General features: G+C 47.7%; 5 protein-coding genes across 5 annotated transcripts; 4 read left to right on the top strand and 1 right to left on the bottom strand.

Annotated features, from left to right (window-relative positions):
• Window positions 1–329: 329 nt before the first annotated feature.
• Window positions 330–935, bottom strand: SEC72 (Sec63 complex subunit; the record flags this gene model as incomplete). Its single annotated transcript, XM_018858757.1, has 1 exon — window positions 330–935. One exon carries the CDS (start codon window positions 933–935, stop codon window positions 330–332), a length of 606 nt encoding a protein of 201 aa, XP_018712817.1.
• Window positions 936–2,965: 2,030 nt separating this feature from the next.
• Window positions 2,966–5,181, top strand: METBIDRAFT_82300 (uncharacterized protein; the record flags this gene model as incomplete). The annotated part of the gene is made up of 1 exon (XM_018859219.1): window positions 2,966–5,181. The coding sequence occupies one exon, from the start codon at window positions 2,966–2,968 to the stop codon at window positions 5,174–5,176; it is 2,211 nt and encodes a 736-aa protein (XP_018712816.1). The 3' UTR covers window positions 5,177–5,181.
• A 1,859-nt stretch (window positions 5,182–7,040) lies between these two features.
• On the top strand, window positions 7,041–8,243 carry HIS5 (histidinol-phosphate transaminase; the record flags this gene model as incomplete). The annotated part of the gene is made up of 1 exon (XM_018857235.1): window positions 7,041–8,243. One exon carries the CDS (start codon window positions 7,041–7,043, stop codon window positions 8,241–8,243), a length of 1,203 nt encoding a protein of 400 aa, XP_018712815.1.
• A 763-nt stretch (window positions 8,244–9,006) lies between these two features.
• METBIDRAFT_38956 (mitochondrial 37S ribosomal protein uS17m) lies at window positions 9,007–9,750 on the top strand (the record flags this gene model as incomplete). Its single annotated transcript, XM_018857073.1, has 1 exon — window positions 9,007–9,750. One exon carries the CDS (start codon window positions 9,007–9,009, stop codon window positions 9,748–9,750), a length of 744 nt encoding a protein of 247 aa, XP_018712814.1.
• Window positions 9,751–17,022: 7,272 nt separating this feature from the next.
• TOK1 (Tok1p) lies at window positions 17,023–18,993 on the top strand (the record flags this gene model as incomplete). The annotated part of the gene is made up of 1 exon (XM_018858756.1): window positions 17,023–18,993. One exon carries the CDS (start codon window positions 17,023–17,025, stop codon window positions 18,991–18,993), a length of 1,971 nt encoding a protein of 656 aa, XP_018712813.1.
• Between the last annotated feature and the right edge of the window lie 629 nt (window positions 18,994–19,622).

Below are 19,622 nucleotides of genomic sequence, written 5' to 3'. Positions count from 1 at the left end.
TCCTAGCTGGAAACTAGAAATATGAAAAAAATCGAATGAAAGTAAAAAGATACCACGCCTGGGCAGTATGCTCGCTAGACCGAGCTACTCGGCCGGGGCTGGCCCCCCAAGCGCGCCGCCTCGCCCTGCTACAGGTGATCTGGAACGTGCTTAGTGGCGTTCCGGGAACCTCGCCCGCCCGCTGTATATTCTTATAATTCGTGCCGCTACTCTGTGCTTGCACTCCGCCGCACACCGCCCTTTGGACCGGGCCATTGCCGGTTCTCGCTGGACACAGCAGAGCCACGGAAGCGTCGCCCGGCCCGTCTTCCGCCCAGCCTCGGAACTCTCTACAAGTGGTCGCCGTTCTCCTCGAGAATCCGGGCGAGGCACGTGTCCAACTCCTTCTGGAGCCGCTCGTTCTTCTCGTCAAACGCCAAGCCGCGCTGGTAGTCGGCTCGCGCGTCCTCGTAGTTGGCCAAGAAGTAGTTGGCCACCCCGCGGCGCAAGAAGTTGTCGGGCGTGCACACCATCATGCTGATCAACATGTCGGCGTCGTTGAACGCCTTCAAGTACTCCTTGCACTTCAAGTGCGCGTCCGCGCGGCTCATGAGCAAGAGACTGATTTCCTGCAACGTGCCCTGGAACGCCTCGAACTTGCTTCTGCGGTTGGCAATCTCAAGCGCAATGCTGAACTGTTTGGCGGACTCCGTGTACTTGCCCTGCTTGAACAGCGCCACGCCGGACTCGTACAATTTCTTGATCATCTTGGACAAGTCCTTGTTGAATGTCTCCGGTGACGCCTTGGGCGGCACCGCCGCCGCGAGATTCATGAGCTCCGATATCAACGTGTTGGTCTGCTCAAGCTCGAGCTGGAGCAGGGCCGTCACGTGCTCGGGCTGCTGCTTGAACACCATGCCCTTGCTCTTGGCGTCATACCTGAGGTCGTATTCCATATCCGGTGGTGTGTGGGCTTTTTGAGGCGATGGGATCGGGGTTGTTTGTGGGGATTGGAATGAGCTGGCCTGGAGTGGTGGAGGCTGTACGACGCGCTTGGCGTTCGGCTGGTGCGCGGGTGCACGGGTGCGCGGGGGTGCCCGACTTCCGGGGGTGGGTTCCGACGTGGCGCTATATTCCATGGTGTAGCAGATGCTGGATTGGAAGGTTTTCAGCTTTCTGCGGATGAAATCATCAGACACCAGGCTTTCAGCTTTCTGCAGATAAAGTCATCAGACACCAGGTTTTCAGCTTTCTGCGGATGAAATCATCAGACACCAGGCTTTCAGCTTTCTGCAGATAAAGTCATCAGACGCCAGGTTTTCAGGTTTCTGCAGATGAAATCATCAGACGCCAGGTCCTCTGCTCATCAAGATCATCGGTAATGTGAACAAAATAGCTTGGCTGCACATTGGTTTGGCACCAGGGTTCTCGGACCCGATTCTCATCTGCCCAACGGGCAACTTCTTTTTCCAGTAGCTCATCTATAATAATACCTTTCACAAGAAAAAAGCTCGTCTTACTTGGCTCGAATTGTTTCACCTATGACAAGGCTCTGCCCTCGATGGGTATCATTGTGATACCGATTGTGTTGTTGTGAATAGCCCAGTACCTCATAATGAGGTAAATTTGAATGAGCACATACTGCATCCGAAGAATTTTGTAGCTGCTTGCCGTTGGTTCCAGGGGCTCCGTGAAGGATCAAAATCTCGAGGCATGTTGCCATTCACGTAACGTCAAACGCTCTTGGTCTGAGGGCCTCTGGACGAAGAGACCATCATCTCGTCACGCGTCTGGAGGTCCATATTCTGGTAACTTTCTCAAGGACTTACACTAGTACCGTTTCAGGCAATTAATTTATGTTCTGTAGTCACGCTCTGTTCTCTGTGGTTACGCTTTGTGCTCTGTAGGTACAGGCTGTGTTGTAACAGTCTTCACTTTCTAGCCGCTGCAAAATTGGACAGCCCGATCGCAGTTTGGATGCACTAATCGAAAAACAGAACAACTGTCACAAGAACTCCTACATGCTTATCAGATTGGCAAGACGGGTCTGCACAGTAGTTTAGTATTTCTGACCAAGCGCCTTGTACTCCGGGCACATTCATGAATGAATTTCTTCTTCACAACCGGTGGACTAGACGGTGATACAAGGCCAGGAGAATGTACACGTCAGGACAATATGCCAGGACTCATATAAACCAGCACGTAACAATCATACAATATAGTCACACAATAATCATACAATATAATCACACAACATTCATGCAATATAATCAAACAATCATTATCCATGGGCTATTCGAAAAGCCCTTGTAGACTCATGTTCACACAAATATGCAGCCAGCTGGTATCAATCCGCTCACAGACCAGAACTCTGGTTCAAGAAATGAGCGTGACTATTTGTTCCGGCAGGATTGGTGAGTCAAAAAGAGGACAGTCTTGAAATAGGACGGCAGCATGGCGGAAATATTTAAATGCTAGTTCAATTCTTTGAACCTAGAATGCTATCTGAGTTCCGTATCTGCAAGTACTATGCTTTCAAGCCTGCAGCTAATTTCTGAATTCGTGGTAATATTTCTTCCTGACGGCTTCAAGACATGCTTTCTGAAAACTCAACAATAGCGCATGACATGTATTGGCCTGCCAAATCTAGAAAAGCATCTACCTGTCAGCAGAGATCGGCAAGCTCATTTTCAAGGTATCGCTACGTCCGTTCCAAGGTCACATAATTCCGAGCTTCCACCCATTAAAGCCAAGTTTTTAGTTTAGCCCACAACGCCATCAGGGGTATTTCTGAATGAATATTCTTGGCCCTCATTCGTGTGATTTTATCTTCATTCTCTCTCCAGCTCCCACTATACCATCAGTCTGGCGAACTTGGGGCGTGTCACGTGCCGCGCGCGCCAGTCTTTTTGCACCTTTTCTCGAATTTTGCACCCAAAGCCTCCACCAATTTATTAACAACTACTTCTTGCCAGCAAAACCCACCATGATGACAGCTCTAGTCTCGGCGTCTTCCCACTATTCGGACGGGTCTGAGTTCGCAATGTCGGAACTGTCAATGCTCGACTTTGTGCGTGATCTCAACGGCCAGAGCGACAACAGGCTCACCGTCAATCAGCTTCCTTTTGACACAGAGGCTTCAATCCTACAAGTCAAGGAAAGATCGCTGTCTCCAGAAATAGACTTGGTTCCTTCATACTTACTCACGCCTTCTTCGCAGTTGGTTCCCACTGCCAGCAGCTCGTTGTTCAACTACCGTACAGGGGGCAATTTCCGCAAGAAGCTCTGTTCACTTGGCAACACTCTTTTTTCCAAGACACCACCTTCAGCATCCCCACGAGAGCTTTGTGCAGATCTGGAACGGTCGGCAGCTAATAGTCCCTTACAATCCACAAAAGAAGAGGCGTCTTCTGTCCCAGCAAAAAGAGGTTTTGTGTTCCCGGGACGGGGAAACCCAGCCAGCAGAAAAACGAAAAAGGAGCTGCTGGACAAAGCCGAAGAAAAACAAGAGCATACCTGGCTCAGTTTTGGTTCTTCCTTGGATTCAAACACACAGGCGCCTAAGCCGGCTCTTCAAAGCCTGTTTTCTCTCAGTAACTCCGATCCCTCGTTGTCTGCCGACTTGAAAGAGCTTGCCCTTGAGCCCACAGCACAAAAAGCTCAGAACGCCACCCCCACTAAGAATGCAAGCCCCGTTCGTGAGCTCATACAATCTGAAGAAGCGCTTTCTAAAAAGAGCCCCCCAAAAAGCTCCACAATCTTGGACGAAGGCACAGTTGGATCCAAAGCATACCTGACAAAGCCGGCACCAAATACAGAAAGCGAGAATCATAAGGAGCCAACTCTTCATAATTCTGGCCCAATGCCTGACCAGCTGCCTTCACCACCAGTTTTGAAGAAAGAAAACATTGAGGTCTTCAAAACCCACAGCCAACAGCAGCAGCAGACTCCCACTGAGAAGCACAAAAACAAGAAAGAGAAGGTCCTTGCAATCACAAAAGTGGACTCTACTTCCAATAAGATCAAAGAGAGAGCGAAGAGTACAAACGCTGCGCAGAACACAAGCAAAGGCCATGTGGAGAAGCGAAACTCAGAAAATCAGAAGGAAGCTGTGGCCAATACAGACGCAGAGAAGGCGCAAGCGAGGAAAAACGAAAAGAAGCATTCAAATCTGCACACCCTTGTAACCATTGACAACTCACCTGCATCAGTCAAATTACCAAGAGGTAAGCTCCCAGTAGCCACAATCAATGCCAAGATCAATGCTCCAAGGACACAGCTGACAAACAAAGATCACACAAATGACAGCCACGTTCCTCTGTATGACCATAAGACCGAGCCGGTGCATCCTAAAAAGGCTTCAAAAAAGGTAAACAAAGAAGAATGTGTCAAATCAGTTCCTGACCAGAAATACCTGCAAGAGCACTCCACAGTTATTGGTGATGACAAACCATACGACCGAGAAGCCGAATTGCAATTTTCCCCTTTTGTCGTTTCCGGTCTCACGCACCAAACAAGGCTGGTGGACTCAACCAGTAAAGCTCCAACGCAGAAAGGCGGCACAGCAAAACGGGAGGCATTGAAGAATCCCACTGACTCAGCTCACGGTCGAACGTCCACTTTTACGCTTTTCCCTCTGTGGGCCAAATTCCCGCAAACCTTTAGATCGAGCAAGTTTGGTCTGTCACCAATGCATCGCCTCACCACGCTATTCACCGGGACAGAAGCTCAAACTCATTCAAACGCAGCTTCTTTGGATGCTGCATTTCTGCCTCGCGAGGCGGAAAAGTCCTGGCAAGAAAATCCTACTGTTCAGAGTCTCGGTGATTTTTTCGCAAAGCCTCCAAACACAAGCAAGTTTGACCAGACTGGCTCCTGGAGCCAGCCTGGAGAACCTTATGCGCTGTCTCAATTTAGAAGTGCCGACACCCATAGATGGCGGAATAAGTTTAGATTTGGCTTTCGGTCAGCAAAAGAGTCCAAAGTCACCAAGCCTAAAGCATCCTCAATCCAGAAAGAACGCAAAACTACAGCCAGAGAAAAAAGACCAAAAAGCATCCTCAAGTCTGCAGGTCAGCAAGGCGAGGTATTTATTCCTGTATTGGGAGAGCCAGGGCCAGTATTAGCTGCTGCCCGAACACAGAAGAGGCAACTGGGGTTAAATCAGCGTAAGAGGAGTGGTACAAAGAAGGCTTAAGGGGCAGAATTTCGTCATGTGCCAGCTAGCCAAGGTCTTTATGTAAGTCTTGGCCCTGTTTAGAGCTATTATATAAAGTCAGAAAGCAGAGAATTTGATTACTGTACTTGATTGGTCTTTGGTAAGGAAACGCGATTGTGAAAGAAGGAAAACCTCAAAACGGTGAAATGAAATTCAGTCTGTGTATTTCAGAAGGCGTTTTTTGAGAAAGAACAACCTGCTGCTAAATGCTAGACACCCAGCCGTCACATCTGTTGAGAGGAGTTTGGAAGAAACGTTGAGATTGATAGAAGGAATGGGAGCACTAGAAGGAATGGGAGCACAAGAAGTGAATGAGTGGTTTATGATCAGCAATAAATTCAAGTGCCGGTAATATGCATGGTATACTGATGCTGAGTAAGTAAGGAAACTCAGGGTTAGACTTAGGAAAAGAAGGTACTGAAAGAAAGTGATACAAGATAAAAACAACCACATTTTTATGTACGATACGAGAATGTAAATTTAATCTGTAAGTTGAAGGAGGTGACGGTTTTGGAGCGACCGAAGAGAGAGCCCTATAATAAGCCAACAGAAACCCATTGGAACCTAATAAGATGAAATCCGTGCTGACAAAACATTAAATAATAAAAATCAAGGAAACTTAATGAAAATTCACAGCAGGAAGCAGTTTAAACCAAGCCGGGGAACACGAGGCCTAGAGAGCAAAAGAGCTATATTCAAAGCATGAATTTCATGGGAGTAAAAATTATGGGCCAATTTTTGAGAATTCCGAAACTACCGCCAGCTTCAAAACATCATGTACTCTCATTATCTTTCGGCCAGCTTTATACATGTTTGATATGGCACTACCTCGATATTCAATATTATCTTTATTGGTCATGTGCACTTAAACTTTGTATTCACCCAATAGAACATATAAATTTCTGATTTTGAAATGTTTTGGGTTGGGGCTTTCATACATCAACGCATAAATCTGTTATAATGTAGATCCAAGTGTGAAGAGGAGCTTCGATCAAATGGCCGGATAATCCATTCCCAGCTCCAAGGGGGAGCTTAAAAGTAATATCCAGATTAGTTTATATTTTCTCCTATGAAAAAGCTTTCAGCTTTAAATGTTCATTAGAAGATGACGCGTCTATCTATTTTTTCACCGTGTTTATGACGGGCTTACTATGTACTAGTGTTGTATTTATATATTCTCCGACCTATGCTCTGTTGGGCGCGCGCCATCGTCATACAAATTAAGTTCATGGTAACTTTATACATATTAATTTTATTTACGAGCTGTGGCTATAGCTCTAGGTGGCTTTGATCATCCTACCCGGCATAAGGGCTTGTAATGTTGATTGTTTCACAAATCCCATTGTTCGGGTCCCTTACACGTCTTATCTCAAGTTTATGATTCTCCCCTGCTGTAATACTGAATTCAAATTTCATCAATTGCCCCAATGACTGCATGCATTCGTCTTTCCAACACTATATTTGTAAAAGTTTATCAAGCTTCCTCTTCAAATCCCCAACAGCCACAATATCTATCTTCTATGAGACGAATCCCAAATGCTAGCGCCAACATATTTATTTTTTACATTAAACAGCTTTATCGCTGCAAGTCACGTGGCCGCCAACCCGCACCCTTATCCACGGTTCGGTTGAGTCATTGTGCGAACATAGGCGGCTAGCTTTCATTACCTTTCCTTCTTCCAACCCCTCTCTTTCTACAGCTGCTAGCTGCATTTTTGTCCATAGACTTTCTCTCCTCACCAAAAACGTTTCCCAGCATTCCAAGCAGGAAGAAAGCTGCGAACAAAACAAAAATAGAAACAGAAGCAAAAACACACACAAAACCCAGACCCTCAGACACCCCATGACTTTCGATTTGCAGTCCCTCGTCAGGCCCAACATTGCCAAGCTCGAGCCGTACCGCTGTGCACGTGACGACTTCAAAGAGGGCATTCTCTTGGACGCCAACGAAAACACCCATGGCCCGGCACTTGAAACCGTGTCCTCGTACGAGGCCGCCTTGGAACTCAACCGGTACCCGGACCCCCACCAAATGGCATTGAAGCAGCAGATTGTGGCATTCCGCAGCGCGCAAAACAGCCGCCACTTGGCGGACCCGCAGACCCACGGGCTTGTGCCGGAAAACTTGTGTCTTGGCGTCGGCTCCGACGAGAGCATTGACTTGCTTTTACGCTGTGTGTGCGTGCCGGGCAAAGACAAGCTCTTGGTGTGCCCGCCGACATATGGCATGTACTCCATCTGCGCGGCCGTCAACGACGTGGCCTTGGTGCGCGTGCCGTTGACCGCCCCGGGCTTCCAGCTTGATTCCGACGCAGTGTTGCATGCTGTCACGCAGGACCCGGCCATCAAATTGATGTACCTCACGTCGCCCGGCAACCCCACGGGCCAGTTGTTGCAGGTGGCGGCGATTCTCGCGCTCGTCGCCAAGTTGCGCGGCGTCTGGAACGGGCTTGTTGTGGTGGACGAGGCGTACATTGACTTTGCCTCGGAGGAGGACGGCTCGTCGCCTTCGGTGTCCACTCTCGTCAACCAGCACCCCAACCTCGTGGTCATGCAGACGTTGTCGAAGTCGTTCGGGCTCGCGGGCATCCGCTTGGGCATCACGTACGCCTGCAGAGAGCTCGCCCACTACTTGAACGCCATGAAGTACCCGTACAACATCTCGTCCTTGACGTCGGCCGTGGCCATGCGGTCCACGTGCCCCGACACGGGGTTGCAGGTGATGGAACGGTACGTGGCGCTGATTTTGCGCGAGCGCGCGCTGTTGTTGCTGCGCTTGCAGGAGCTCGAGGGCGTGGGGCGCAATCTCGGGGGCCTCGACGCAAACTTCCTCTTGGTGGAGATTCTTGACAAGGACGGCCAGCCTTCCAACGCCGTGGCGCACGCGGCGTACACGAAACTCGCGGTGGACAACGCGGTGGTGGTACGCTTCCGGGGCAAGGAGCTCAACTGTACCGGAGGCTTGAGGATCTCCGTGGGAACCCAGGAGGAGAACCGCGAGCTTCTAGAGAGGTTTGCCAAGTGTCTCGTGGAGGCGCGCCAGTAGGCCTGTTTTGGCTGCTAAAGGCCTCAGGGATTGAGAATCAGAGGTGCACTGCATGAGAGATGGTTTTGGAGATCACGACTTCATCAGACATGGTCCTTGGACGCTGCGGCCGTTTAGAGATCAGCATTACTCAAGAGATGGGGGCAAACGACTGGCGTGTGGCTCTGGTGATTGGAGAGAGCAGCCACTGTTCTCGCGACCCGTGTTGAATGGCACTAATGGCTGCGAGACAGGGGCTGCCATGAGGACACTGTCGCATTATAGAATCATTATAGAGGTACGGGGCTAGGAGCCTCTTATGCTCCGGTGTCCAGTTGATGTAAACAAGCAGCGTCTGGAACGAGTCCTAGTTTTTGGCCGAAAAAAAAAAAGAGAACAAGAATCCAAAAGAGAAGAATCTTTTGCCCGGGGCCCTGCACGGGGAAGCACTGTGCTTCTAATATCTTCCCACGCATGCTGGTGCCTCCAAAGAAAAGCCGCGGGCCTCCCAGAAACAAGCCCAAATGTCAAACCGCCCCAAAAAGAGCAGATCCTTCGGAAGCAGAATTCGAAAAATGCTCTTGGGTCAGCCCGCACATTCCGCTTCCTTCTACTCCATTTCCCAGCTCCGGCAGTGGCCCGTCTGGCGCACCGTGGTTTGCACACACGCCCCAAATTTTTCGCATCTATCACAGCGAAAGAATCCACCTCCGCGAGCCGACCCCAGCCTTCTCCCACGGCACATTTTCTTCCCCGCTTCCGGAATCACATCTTACAATCCAGCATGCCGAGACAGAACTTCATTGGCTTGGTGGTGTCCCAGGGCAAAATGACCAAGACCGTCAAGGTCCGTGTGCAGTCAAAGGCCTACGACAAGAGGGTGCATAAAGACATCTTGAAAAGAAAGGATTATCTCGTGCACGACGAGGGCGAGCTCTGCAAAGAAGGCGATCTTGTGCGGATCGAGGAAATCCCCAAGATTTCCGCCCGCAAGTACTTTGCCATTGCGGAAATCAAGGTCAACAAGGGTTCGCAGTTCGAGCTATACGAGAAACTAGCCCGCGAGAAGGTGGCGGCGGAGAACACGCAGAAAATCGCCGAGTTCTTGGGCCGCAGGGAGCAGTTCGAGGCCACGATCAAAAAGGTCGAGGACTTGAAGACCTTGGACCGCGTGACCAAGGCCTTCCACGGCGATCCGGCCGCAGACAAAAGCGCCATTCTTGCCCAGGTCAACGAGATCAAGGAGAAGTACGGAATCATGTCGTGGCCCACCACGGAGCCTGTGGTGGAGCTCGAGTTGAACGAGGCCCAGCGTGACTTGTCCGTGTTGGAAAACCGCTCGGCCAACATCTCCGTTATTTTGGACAAGCTCATGGCGCCTGAGCACACGGAGCAGCGCACCCTGATTTTGGAAAAGGTCACTGGGAGCAAGTATGGCGACGTGAACGAGCTCAAGAAGCCTGTGCAGAAGAACCTCTTGCGGAAGTATGTGTTGGACCCACGTAACGAGGTGCCCAATGTTCTTTGAGGAGCGAGGGGGCGTGTAAATAGCATAAATGTAAGACGGTAAGTGACGGGCAGTAAACCTGGTGTCCAAAAATAATTGGAGAACCCAGAGGCAGAGAATTTGAGATGAGAGGGGAGGTGAGAGAGGAGAGATAAAGGGCGAAAGACGAAGATTTGCCTAAAAGATGAAGAAACCCTTGGCTTTGAAAAGCAAGGTGAGAACGGAGGATTCCTGGTTAAAGCCTTTAATGCAGCGTATGGACCCGAGGTAGAATGTCTGGGGATATTAGGACTCCATATACTCGGAACTCCAGTATATACGAGACCGAGATTTACAACTCAAAGGACAATAAAAATAGGCGTTCCAAACGCATTTTTTTTCTTCGCCTTATACGAAAGTCAGCCTTGGTCTTGTATTGGGCGACTTTCCATGGTGATTAGTCAAATGGCAACATATATCAGCAGTATCGCAGCAACAACTTGGTGGCTTCATCTATCGACGAGGAAATATTGTGTGACCATATCCACAAGCCCCATTAAAAAAGACCCCAGCAAAGAAAACCAGCACTTAAAGTCACTAAATGACATATCGTCACAGGATTGAGCATCGGGAACAAAATTATCTGCACCTAATTTGGCTATGTTCTATACTGAGGTTCTTTACATAAAATAAACTAGGCCCTCTGGTCTCAAATAGAAAAAAAAAACATAGGTGATTATTCGGATGTTTCTTGTTATACTTTTTTTTTCCATCTTTGTTGCATATTGTGCTTGTTCCCTTTTTTAGCACAGCGAAGACTACATCACTACACAGACCGAGGTCTCGGGCAGCGCAGGATGGGTGCATAAACTATAAATTTGCAATACTCTGAGGAAATTTTCATTTCTTTCAATTTTGCTTGAAAATTGATGTTCTTCACTTCTCTTCTTATCGACTTATCACTTGTTTTTCATAATAGAACCCGTATTACTTACAAACTAGTTTTTGCGCTTTCTTGACGATCTGCTTTTCGTACTCTTTTTCTCATACACACATTCATGATTACCAGATATTTCGTGAAATTACGCTTTACTAGATACTAACAGCCATTTCTTTCTTGCGTGCGAGTCCGCGGGTCATTGAGTTCTTTGTATTTAACCCTCAATTCACTCAAACTCCAAAAATGTCTGAAGATGAGTGCAAATTAGCAGACCAAGATTCAGTGCCAGTAAAAAAGGATATACGTGAACCATTCGAAGTTCATCGTCAGCGTCCAAATTCATTACGTTCAGCTTCATCGTTTACTCTCTAACTCACCTGCGGCACACCAATCAAATACTGTGTGTAATTTTCTGTAGATATCCAGACCAAGTGATACTTTGTTTTTGCCAACATTGGCTGTGCGTGCTGAAATAAGATGGATCTATATGGCGCTCGAGATAAGTACGATAATGACATGATTGATCCAATCGACTAGTCCTAACTGGACTAATCTGGAATCAAACGACTGTCTTTATTTAACCAATGGCAAGCTGTACTAAAAAAATAATAAAATAGTTATATAAAATAGTTCCAGGTAGAATATGTTCAGCCTCCGAGATTTCAAAGACCAAACTACCGAGCTTTATGGTTTGAAACCAACAAAGTTAGCAGAAACTTCATTGGGGGTTGATACGAGGTGAGCGTTTTTTATCAGTCCCTCTCGAATTGACAAAACTTGTTCCATTGTTTGATCCGAATCCTGCTTATAATAATAAAGACAGTTGCTTTTGAGTGCCTTCGGTAAACTTCTTAACCTTGAACTTTGTATTGAGTTAGACTTATCATGACTCGACAATATTTTTGTGCACAATCAAAAACAGACTAGTATACTAGAAATTTATTTCAAGGGGTAAGCCATACTACTTTTCAGCAATTCGATGGTTTGAGCTATAGACAACAAAAGGTTGGAAAACAGTTTGTGTATCCCACTTACTGCATTAATTGGTAACCCCCAGAATATAGCTGTATCAGGAGACTTGGTAAGTAGTGTCCAGATTCCCACACAGATTTTGAAAATCTGCCGTCTTCAAACGCTTTCTTGATTTCATACATTGCTAACTGTATATAAGGAATCCCAAGAATCGGCCTGTAGTATCTAATTTATTTCATTTCCTTATATGTTGTTGTTTGCAATTGCACACTGCATCGCTGGTGGAACTTTCAGAACAACATAGCCGGGGAAATAACATCGAAGTGGTACGTAGCTTAATGAAATATAGTATAATTTTGTTGAATTAGTCTTGATTAAAGGATTGCGTGTGTCGTAGTCTTTGATCAAATAGCAGTTTTAGTTTTGGTAAATCGATATTAAGTTACATGCTTATCATTTTAAGTGATACTTCAGCCGGGTAAGACATATGTTCACCAATACAATGGTCTCAAGAAGCAATTAAAGCGAAATGTGTTGCTGATGAAAATCAAGAGATCATCGGAATAATACGTCCCTTTGAAATTTTCAACTTTCCAAGCGTCAAAGGCGAAAAGAAATTGCAAGAGTGAATTTTAGATACAGAGTTGGTAGAAGTGACCATAAAAATTTATATCAGAGCCTAAAAGTTAGGGATTCAGCCTGATGGCTTCTGAACGCTTTGCGTTCCTTGGCTTATCTCTCCAGGGGGTGGGCCATGATTACTTTGAGTAAATGCAAGTGTTCAAAGCAGGCAAGCGCTTGGATTTTTCAGCATGGAATTATAAAAAGGATGATGATTTCATTTTGTTGTTTTTTGAGACCATAGTAATGATTAATAGAGACGGCCAGGGGTAGAGTAATCGGTTGTAAGAGGTAAAACTTTTAAAAATTCTGAAGACTAACTACTGCGAGAGCATGTCACGGACGATTTCATTAGTCAGAACCAAAATCGAAAGATTCGAGAAGATAAGATACTTAGAACATGTATATAAGCCAAAGTTTCGAAAAAGTTTTGTTGTATTAAGCACAAATCCATTTATCAAGCATGTTGTATTCTTGTATTTGCGTTGAGAATGACGCTCTAAGAATACACTTCCGTCCAGCGCAATACACCTCATGGTAGTCTAGGTTTTTTTTCTTGGGTCATCAGCTCAGCATGTTTCTTTATGATGTGCTGTTTCCCGTCAAGTGCACAAAATTATATGTTGAGTTAAATGAGAGGGGTAGATGAAGTGCATGATTTACTGTGGAACATTGTCAGCTTCCCCAATACCAAAAGAATATCATTGAGAGAAGCAATCAAAAGAAGCAAGAGCAATTAAAAAACTAACATTAGCAGTATTAACTGAATCTTCATAGACACTTATTAGCGGTATCAGTTATGAGAATTGCATAGTTGGTGTTCGGATAGCAGTCAGTGTGAAATATGATATTGCAAGATGGAGAAATGAGTCTGGCAGTAAATGTTAACAAAAATAGCGCTTGTTTCACAGCCTCTGTCCAATCATTGATACTCATTGAAAGCCCCCGTTAACTAACATAGTGGCAGTATATGTATGTATGAACCTAGATAATGGTGATAAAACGATCATCAATAGTGGGGATATAGGATGTATCTACTCGATTGGTCATCAGTGGGGCAAAATGGGTGTGTTTCAGAAAATTTTATCAGAAATATCATCACAAATTATCACGGGGGTACAGGAATATCAACAAATCTAACATCGGTATCAACAAATACACTTCGGTGCGAATCATCGCTACATCAACCGTGTCAGTCGAAAAACATCTCGTTAGTAGCCAGCATGAAAATTATTGACAGAACAGTGATTGATTCCTTTTGATGTCACGAAAGAAATGCAGAAATAAATTCATGCGGTTGTAGGTGTCTTTTGGCTGTTAAAGTTACATAAAAAGGCGGCGTCTGCGCCTTTGCAGGGGCACCAAGGGAGTGCTTTCCTGTCTTGGTGCAGTTTTCCTTCAGGCACCCGAAAACTGACTCTAAAGCGTGTGAACCATTCGTCTGCAAAACACGGGGTCGTTTCACGGCCTCCATCCCACCGTGATCATTGGTATATTAAGAATATTTGTATTGAGTTTGCTATTTAGTTTAACGGTATTTCTTCACCCCCCGAATACATTAGACACTCTGATATTAATACATGGGGTATCAAGTCCAGTGGAATATCAGGTGATTGAGAATTTCTACCAGCATGGATCTAATTTAAAGTGGTTTTCTCTCGAAGATACAGAATAGAAGCGTTTCGTAGCTTCCGTCATTAGCCTTCTATGCTAATATGATATAATTGCTATTGTGTTAATTTGTATTCTGTCACAGAATAAATCAGGGCGTTCTGATATGCACAATCATCAGGTCCAGTAGGAATATGGTACGTGAGATCGTGTACCAGCATATTTTGTATTTGGAGTGCAGTTGTGGTTTTCTCCTCGGTTGATACAAAATAGTCAGTGTTTTGTAACTTCCATATCACTAGGCATTTATATTGATATATATTATTGCTTTCAAGTTTATTTATATTCTTTTCACTGAATGAATTAAAACGATCGGATGTTCATGGAATATTAGGTCCAGTGGGAATATCAGGTATTATAGATCGTCTACCAGCATATAATCAAAGTGCAGCTGGAGTTTTTGCCTCAGTTGTTACTACCTCCTACCTTCCATCACTAGATATCTATGTATTCTTCAGACCATGTCTTAGTCACATACATGCTACCCTGTCATACCCCACCAATCTCCAACAGTCCCATCTATATCTCATAGTCTGTTTATTTTTTATCGATAAATTCATCCTAAAGGAGCAGAACTATACAAATAATATACAGAAAACCCAGCTGCGTGCCAAGTGGCGAACTATGCCCCCTACGCTGGTCACGGCCTGGACGGAACTCTGGGCCTCTCTATCGGATTTTTCTTTTGCGTCGATTCCTAGGATAAATCTCTTGTAGTATTCGCTTCACCTCGGATAATTGGCGGTAAGGCACTTGCAGGAGTCAGGGCATGCCAAACTTATTGAAATTAGGCAAATAAACTAATAATATCAAAAGGTAGGTGTTTCAACCCAACCTTACTTTAAACCAAGATAAAGAGTGTACTTATACATTATACTACTTCTGGCTAAATGATGGCTAAGACCTCTGTGCATCTAGAGGTGTGACGCTAAACAAATAATTGACACAAAATATATTGTATCTATCCATATATGAAAGCATATATAATTATGTTTTATATGATGAGCTAGACTCTCAAATAAATACCCCCAAAGGAGGGGATTTATAACCTAGCTGTGCGGGGTCACAAATAAAGTCTGAAGGAAAACTTAATCAAACACAGGCAGAAAGAATCTGTTATTGAATCTTATTACTAACAAAATGATAGTACTCAAAAATAAATAATAGAAGTATTTATATATAGCCAATTCTTATCCCGAAGTTACGGATCTATTTTGGCGACCTCCCATTTCTATATAGTCTATCAAGTAGAGGCTGTTAAGCTTGGAGACCTGCTGCGGATATTAGTACGACTTGGCATGAAAGTGAACCCTTCCTGTGGATCAATGCCCGTCGTAGGATCATTTGCACTACACACACTTGACCAAAGCTGACAGAAATTACCTAAGCCATTCAGCGGTGCTTCCAAAACTGACTTTCATGTCAATTGCTTTGTATATTGTTATTTTTAACTTAGAAGGTTTTCATAAAATGGTTGTTTCATGAGGCATCCGTTGAAATCTGATAAGCACCGCTTCCTACTTGCGCAGATTACTGCAAGAATCGTTCTCTGTGTTTTCTGAAAGCGAAACATGGGACATATTCCCAGAAGTGTCCGTATATATCCGAATAATTCCAAATAATTTGTATTTGTAATCTTAAATATAAGGAAAAATAAATGCTTTGATGAGATGTTCCAACACCATGAGGTGTACGTGATTCAGCATCACCAAATCAAGAAGGGAGACATGAAAATCAAAACCATTTTAATTAGGTAGAATGTCTATTAACTAATTATGAAATAATCTCACAATTAGATACATAAATAGTTTTGACTACGCATACTTCCACGTTAACACTTGGAGATGTCTACGTATTTGGAAATAATTATGACTAAGTAGTGCACGGTGAAAAATGTTTTATATACCCCACCAACTGATTATGAATCGTATATCCGAAAAGATAGAACGGAAATTAGAACTGATATGAAAATATCTTGAAACTATTGATTCCAATATGAGAAGTGATAACATAGAGGTGAAAATAAATGTCTTATTATTATTTTGTATCTTTTGACCCTATGTGTTGATGTCCGGCTTATATATTGATAAGCCATCGGCCTGCTGGCCCTGGCGGCCGCGCGTCGACTTGGATAGTGCGTCGACTCCTAGGATAAGTGTCTGTTAGCGCATAAATGAGTCACATGACCAATATATGGCTGCAACAAAGGCGAGGGTGAGAAAGCCGCGTGTTTGTTACTCGAGGAATGTATAAATAGAGGCAGAGGTCGAGGTAGAAAAAAAAGCGTTTCCTCAAGGATTCAGTGACCACTCTAAGCTGGGTCCGTAGTAATTAGTTACTAAAATACAAAACAAGAATAGAACCAAAGGCGCGTTCTAATAGTGTCCTAGTATTCGCTTCACCTTTGAAAATTGGCGGTGGGGATATTTTCAGGAGCCGGGCACGCCAAATCTGTTCCAGCATTTCAGAAAACCAGGCAAATCCATGAAGAAGATCATGTTGTAAGAACGTCCTTGACGAATGCTTTCGCAGTAGTTGGTCTTCAGAACATTCAAGACTTTCACCTCTTACAACTGAATACTAACGCCCCCGAACGTCCCTAATAATCATTACGATGGTCCTTGAAACCAACCAAATGGAATCATCGTCCTATTTTATTATTCCATGCTGAAAGATTTAAGCGCTTGCCTGATTTGAACACTCTGATTTACTCATAGTAATTATGGCCCACCCCCGAAAACGGGATATCTGGCCGTGGGCGCGGGGTTGCACCCATGGCTTAAGGCGCGAGCCATGAGTCGGACCCGCCGAGCACTGCAACAACACTCACATCACCACCAACATCACCGGTACTAGCAACAAACAACAACAAAGAACAAACAACAACATCAAGAAAACACAAGCAACAACAATCAAGAAAAAACAACAATCAACAATCAACAATCAACAATCAACAATCAACAATCAACAATCAACAATCAACAATCAACAATCAACAATCAACAATCAACAATCAACAATCAACAATCAACAATATACCCCCTTCAACAAACCACACCACAAGTTTTCCCACCAAAACACCAGCCCCCGCAGCCGCCCGGCCCCTCGCCATGGGCGTCCGGCGCCGGCTCTCGGCCGCCAAACACTGGCTCGGCCCGCCGCAGAATAGCCGCTCGCCCGTCCTCAACACCGACGCCTTGCTCAGGTACAAAGACACGCTCCAGCCGCTCTTCCCCCCCGCGTACTTCCACCGGCTCGAGCACGGCGCCACACAGGTGCCTGAGGCCGAGCGGCGCCGCGCGCGCTTCGTGCTCCAGCACTCGCTCGCCGTGCCCGTCGCCACCGTGGCCAACCTCCACGTGCGGCCCGGCGACGCGCACTTCCCCGCGTGGCTCTTTGTGTCCGCGTACCTCCCGGTGGTGGCCGCGTGCATGGCGCCGGTGGGAAACTTGGTGTCGTTCGTGGCGCTCCTCGAGCACTGGCAGACAGACGCGGCCACGCAGCAGCCCGTGGCGGACGCCGCGGCACAGCACGCGTTGAACGTGGCGGCGTTCGTGTTGGGCGTGGTGGCCAACGCGGCGCTCTTGTGGAACTTCGCGGGCCAGGCGCGCTACATGGCCGCGCAGAGCGTGCTGGTGGCGTGCTTGGCGGCCGCGGTCGCGTGCTTGGCGGCGGCCGTGGCCTTGGCCAACCGCCGCATCGACGCGCTCGCGCTCGCGCGCTCCGAGGGCTTCTGGCTCGCGGTGTTTACCGTGGCCATGTACGTGGCGTGTGTGGCGGTGCTCGTGCTAAACATGGCGGGCTGCGTGATGCACAAGTACCGTGCGCGCTTCAACTTGGACGCCCGCCAGCGCCGCTTGATGTGGCACACCATCTCGTTCTGCGTGTGGCAGGCCGTGGGCACCGTGGTTATGGCCCGGCTCATCGCCGGCTTGTCCTACGGCGCGTCGCTCTACTACTGCACCGTGTCCATCCTCACCATCGGCTTGGGCGACATCGTGCCCGAGACCGCGGGCGCCAAGGTGTACGCGTTGTTCTTCTCCTTGGTTGGCGTGTTGATCATGGGGCTCATTGTGGCCATGCTCCGCCAGGTCGTGCTCTCCGCGGCCGCCCCGAGTGTGTTCTGGCACCGCATCGAGCGCCGCCGCCGCGCCATGCTGGCGGCCCACGCCGCGGGCCTGCCCCCACCCGACGCGCCCGCCGCCTTTGCCTCCATGCGCGCCATGCGCTCGCGCGTGGCCGCCTCTCAGAAACGCCACGGCCTGGCCGCCACGCTCGCGGTCTTCGTGCTGTTCTGGCTCCTGGGCGCGGCCGTGTTCCGCGCCTGCGAGCACTGGAGCTACTTTAACGCCATGTACTTCTGCTTCCTCTGCCTCCTCACCATCGGCTACGGCGACTTCCACCCGCAGACGCCGTTCGGCCGCGCGTTCTTCGTGGTCTGGGCCATCGCGGCCGTGCCCTTGATGACTATCCTCATCTCCAACGTGGGCGACTCGCTCTTCGCTTTGTCCGACACGCTCGACTCCGTGGGCGCGCGCCTCTTTGACGCCGCCGCCTATCGCCGCCTCCTCCGCCGCCCGCCGCGTCTTCCCGCGGACCGTGCGAAGCCGCCGCGGATGGAGCTGGATCTCCTGCCCGTGCCCCTGGACCCAGCCCTCCCGGGCGACGCTTGTGGAGCGCCCAAGGGTGGCGCCGCCGATCCGTGCCTCGACGAGCAAATGGCCCTCACGCTCGACATCGCGCGTCTGCTCACGCTCCTCCGCCTGGTCGTGGCTGACAAGTTGTCCGAGCCCGAAAAGGAGTACGACTTGCCCGACTGGGAGGAGCACATGGCGCACTTGGGGATCGGCCCGTCCGATGACACCGGCTTCTGGCTCGGCGAGCGCTCGCCGCTACGGCTCCCCTTGCAAGAAACAAACTACCTCTTGCTCAAGCTGCTTGTCAAGCTCGATAACGACATACACCGCTTGATGGCGGCGCAGAACAAGGTCGCTGCGCCCGGGGACGCCGCCACGGCCCGCGAAAAGCCCAGTCCTCTTCACCAAAACGTCCCTTGGGACTCTCCCTGGGACTCTCTTTGAAGCTTCCTTTGAGACTCCTCTTGAGACTCCCCTTGAGACTCCCCGCGTGGGCCCTGATTCTCGTGCTACACTCTTGTATATATATCAGCCGGCTGGCCTGAGGCTCACGGGAACACCGTGATACCCTGCTTGCTCGATATTCGCTCCCACGCCCATGTCTTCGAAGCATTGCCGGTGCTGCTTTGGCGTCATCATGGATTGTTCCTGGCCAATTCCATTGCATCACCCCACTGTCCTTTTCTCGTCTAGTCAAGGACGCGGCTTGGTCTGGCGATTCATCAACACGCATGCTGCATTGTTGCATCCGCTGAGTCAAAGAGCACGGGGCCACCAACGTGTTAGCCTGGGAACATTCTCTCCAACACCAACGTGTTTGCCTGGAAACATTCTCTTCAACTCGTCTCACGACAAGTTTCCACAAAGAGCACGTTGGCTGTGCTTTTGTGGGCAAGCGGGTATGCATCATTCTCGTGTCATGCACGCACACCGCTTACCACACCAGGACCAAAATAGGCCATCCCGTGTCTTCATCAGTTTCCTTGAAGATATGTATTACTTTAGTGGAGTACACGTGGTTGGTTTCAGAGCCAACCATGCCTGATCCTCGCTAGGTGTTTGGACCCGTCAGA

Source organism: Metschnikowia bicuspidata (genome assembly GCF_001664035.1).
Source record: "Metschnikowia bicuspidata var. bicuspidata NRRL YB-4993 chromosome Unknown METBIscaffold_2, whole genome shotgun sequence".
Lineage (NCBI taxonomy): Eukaryota > Fungi > Ascomycota > Pichiomycetes > Serinales > Metschnikowiaceae > Metschnikowia > Metschnikowia bicuspidata.
Note: the sequence above shows the minus strand (reverse complement) of the source record. Positions and strands in the feature narration are given on the sequence as shown.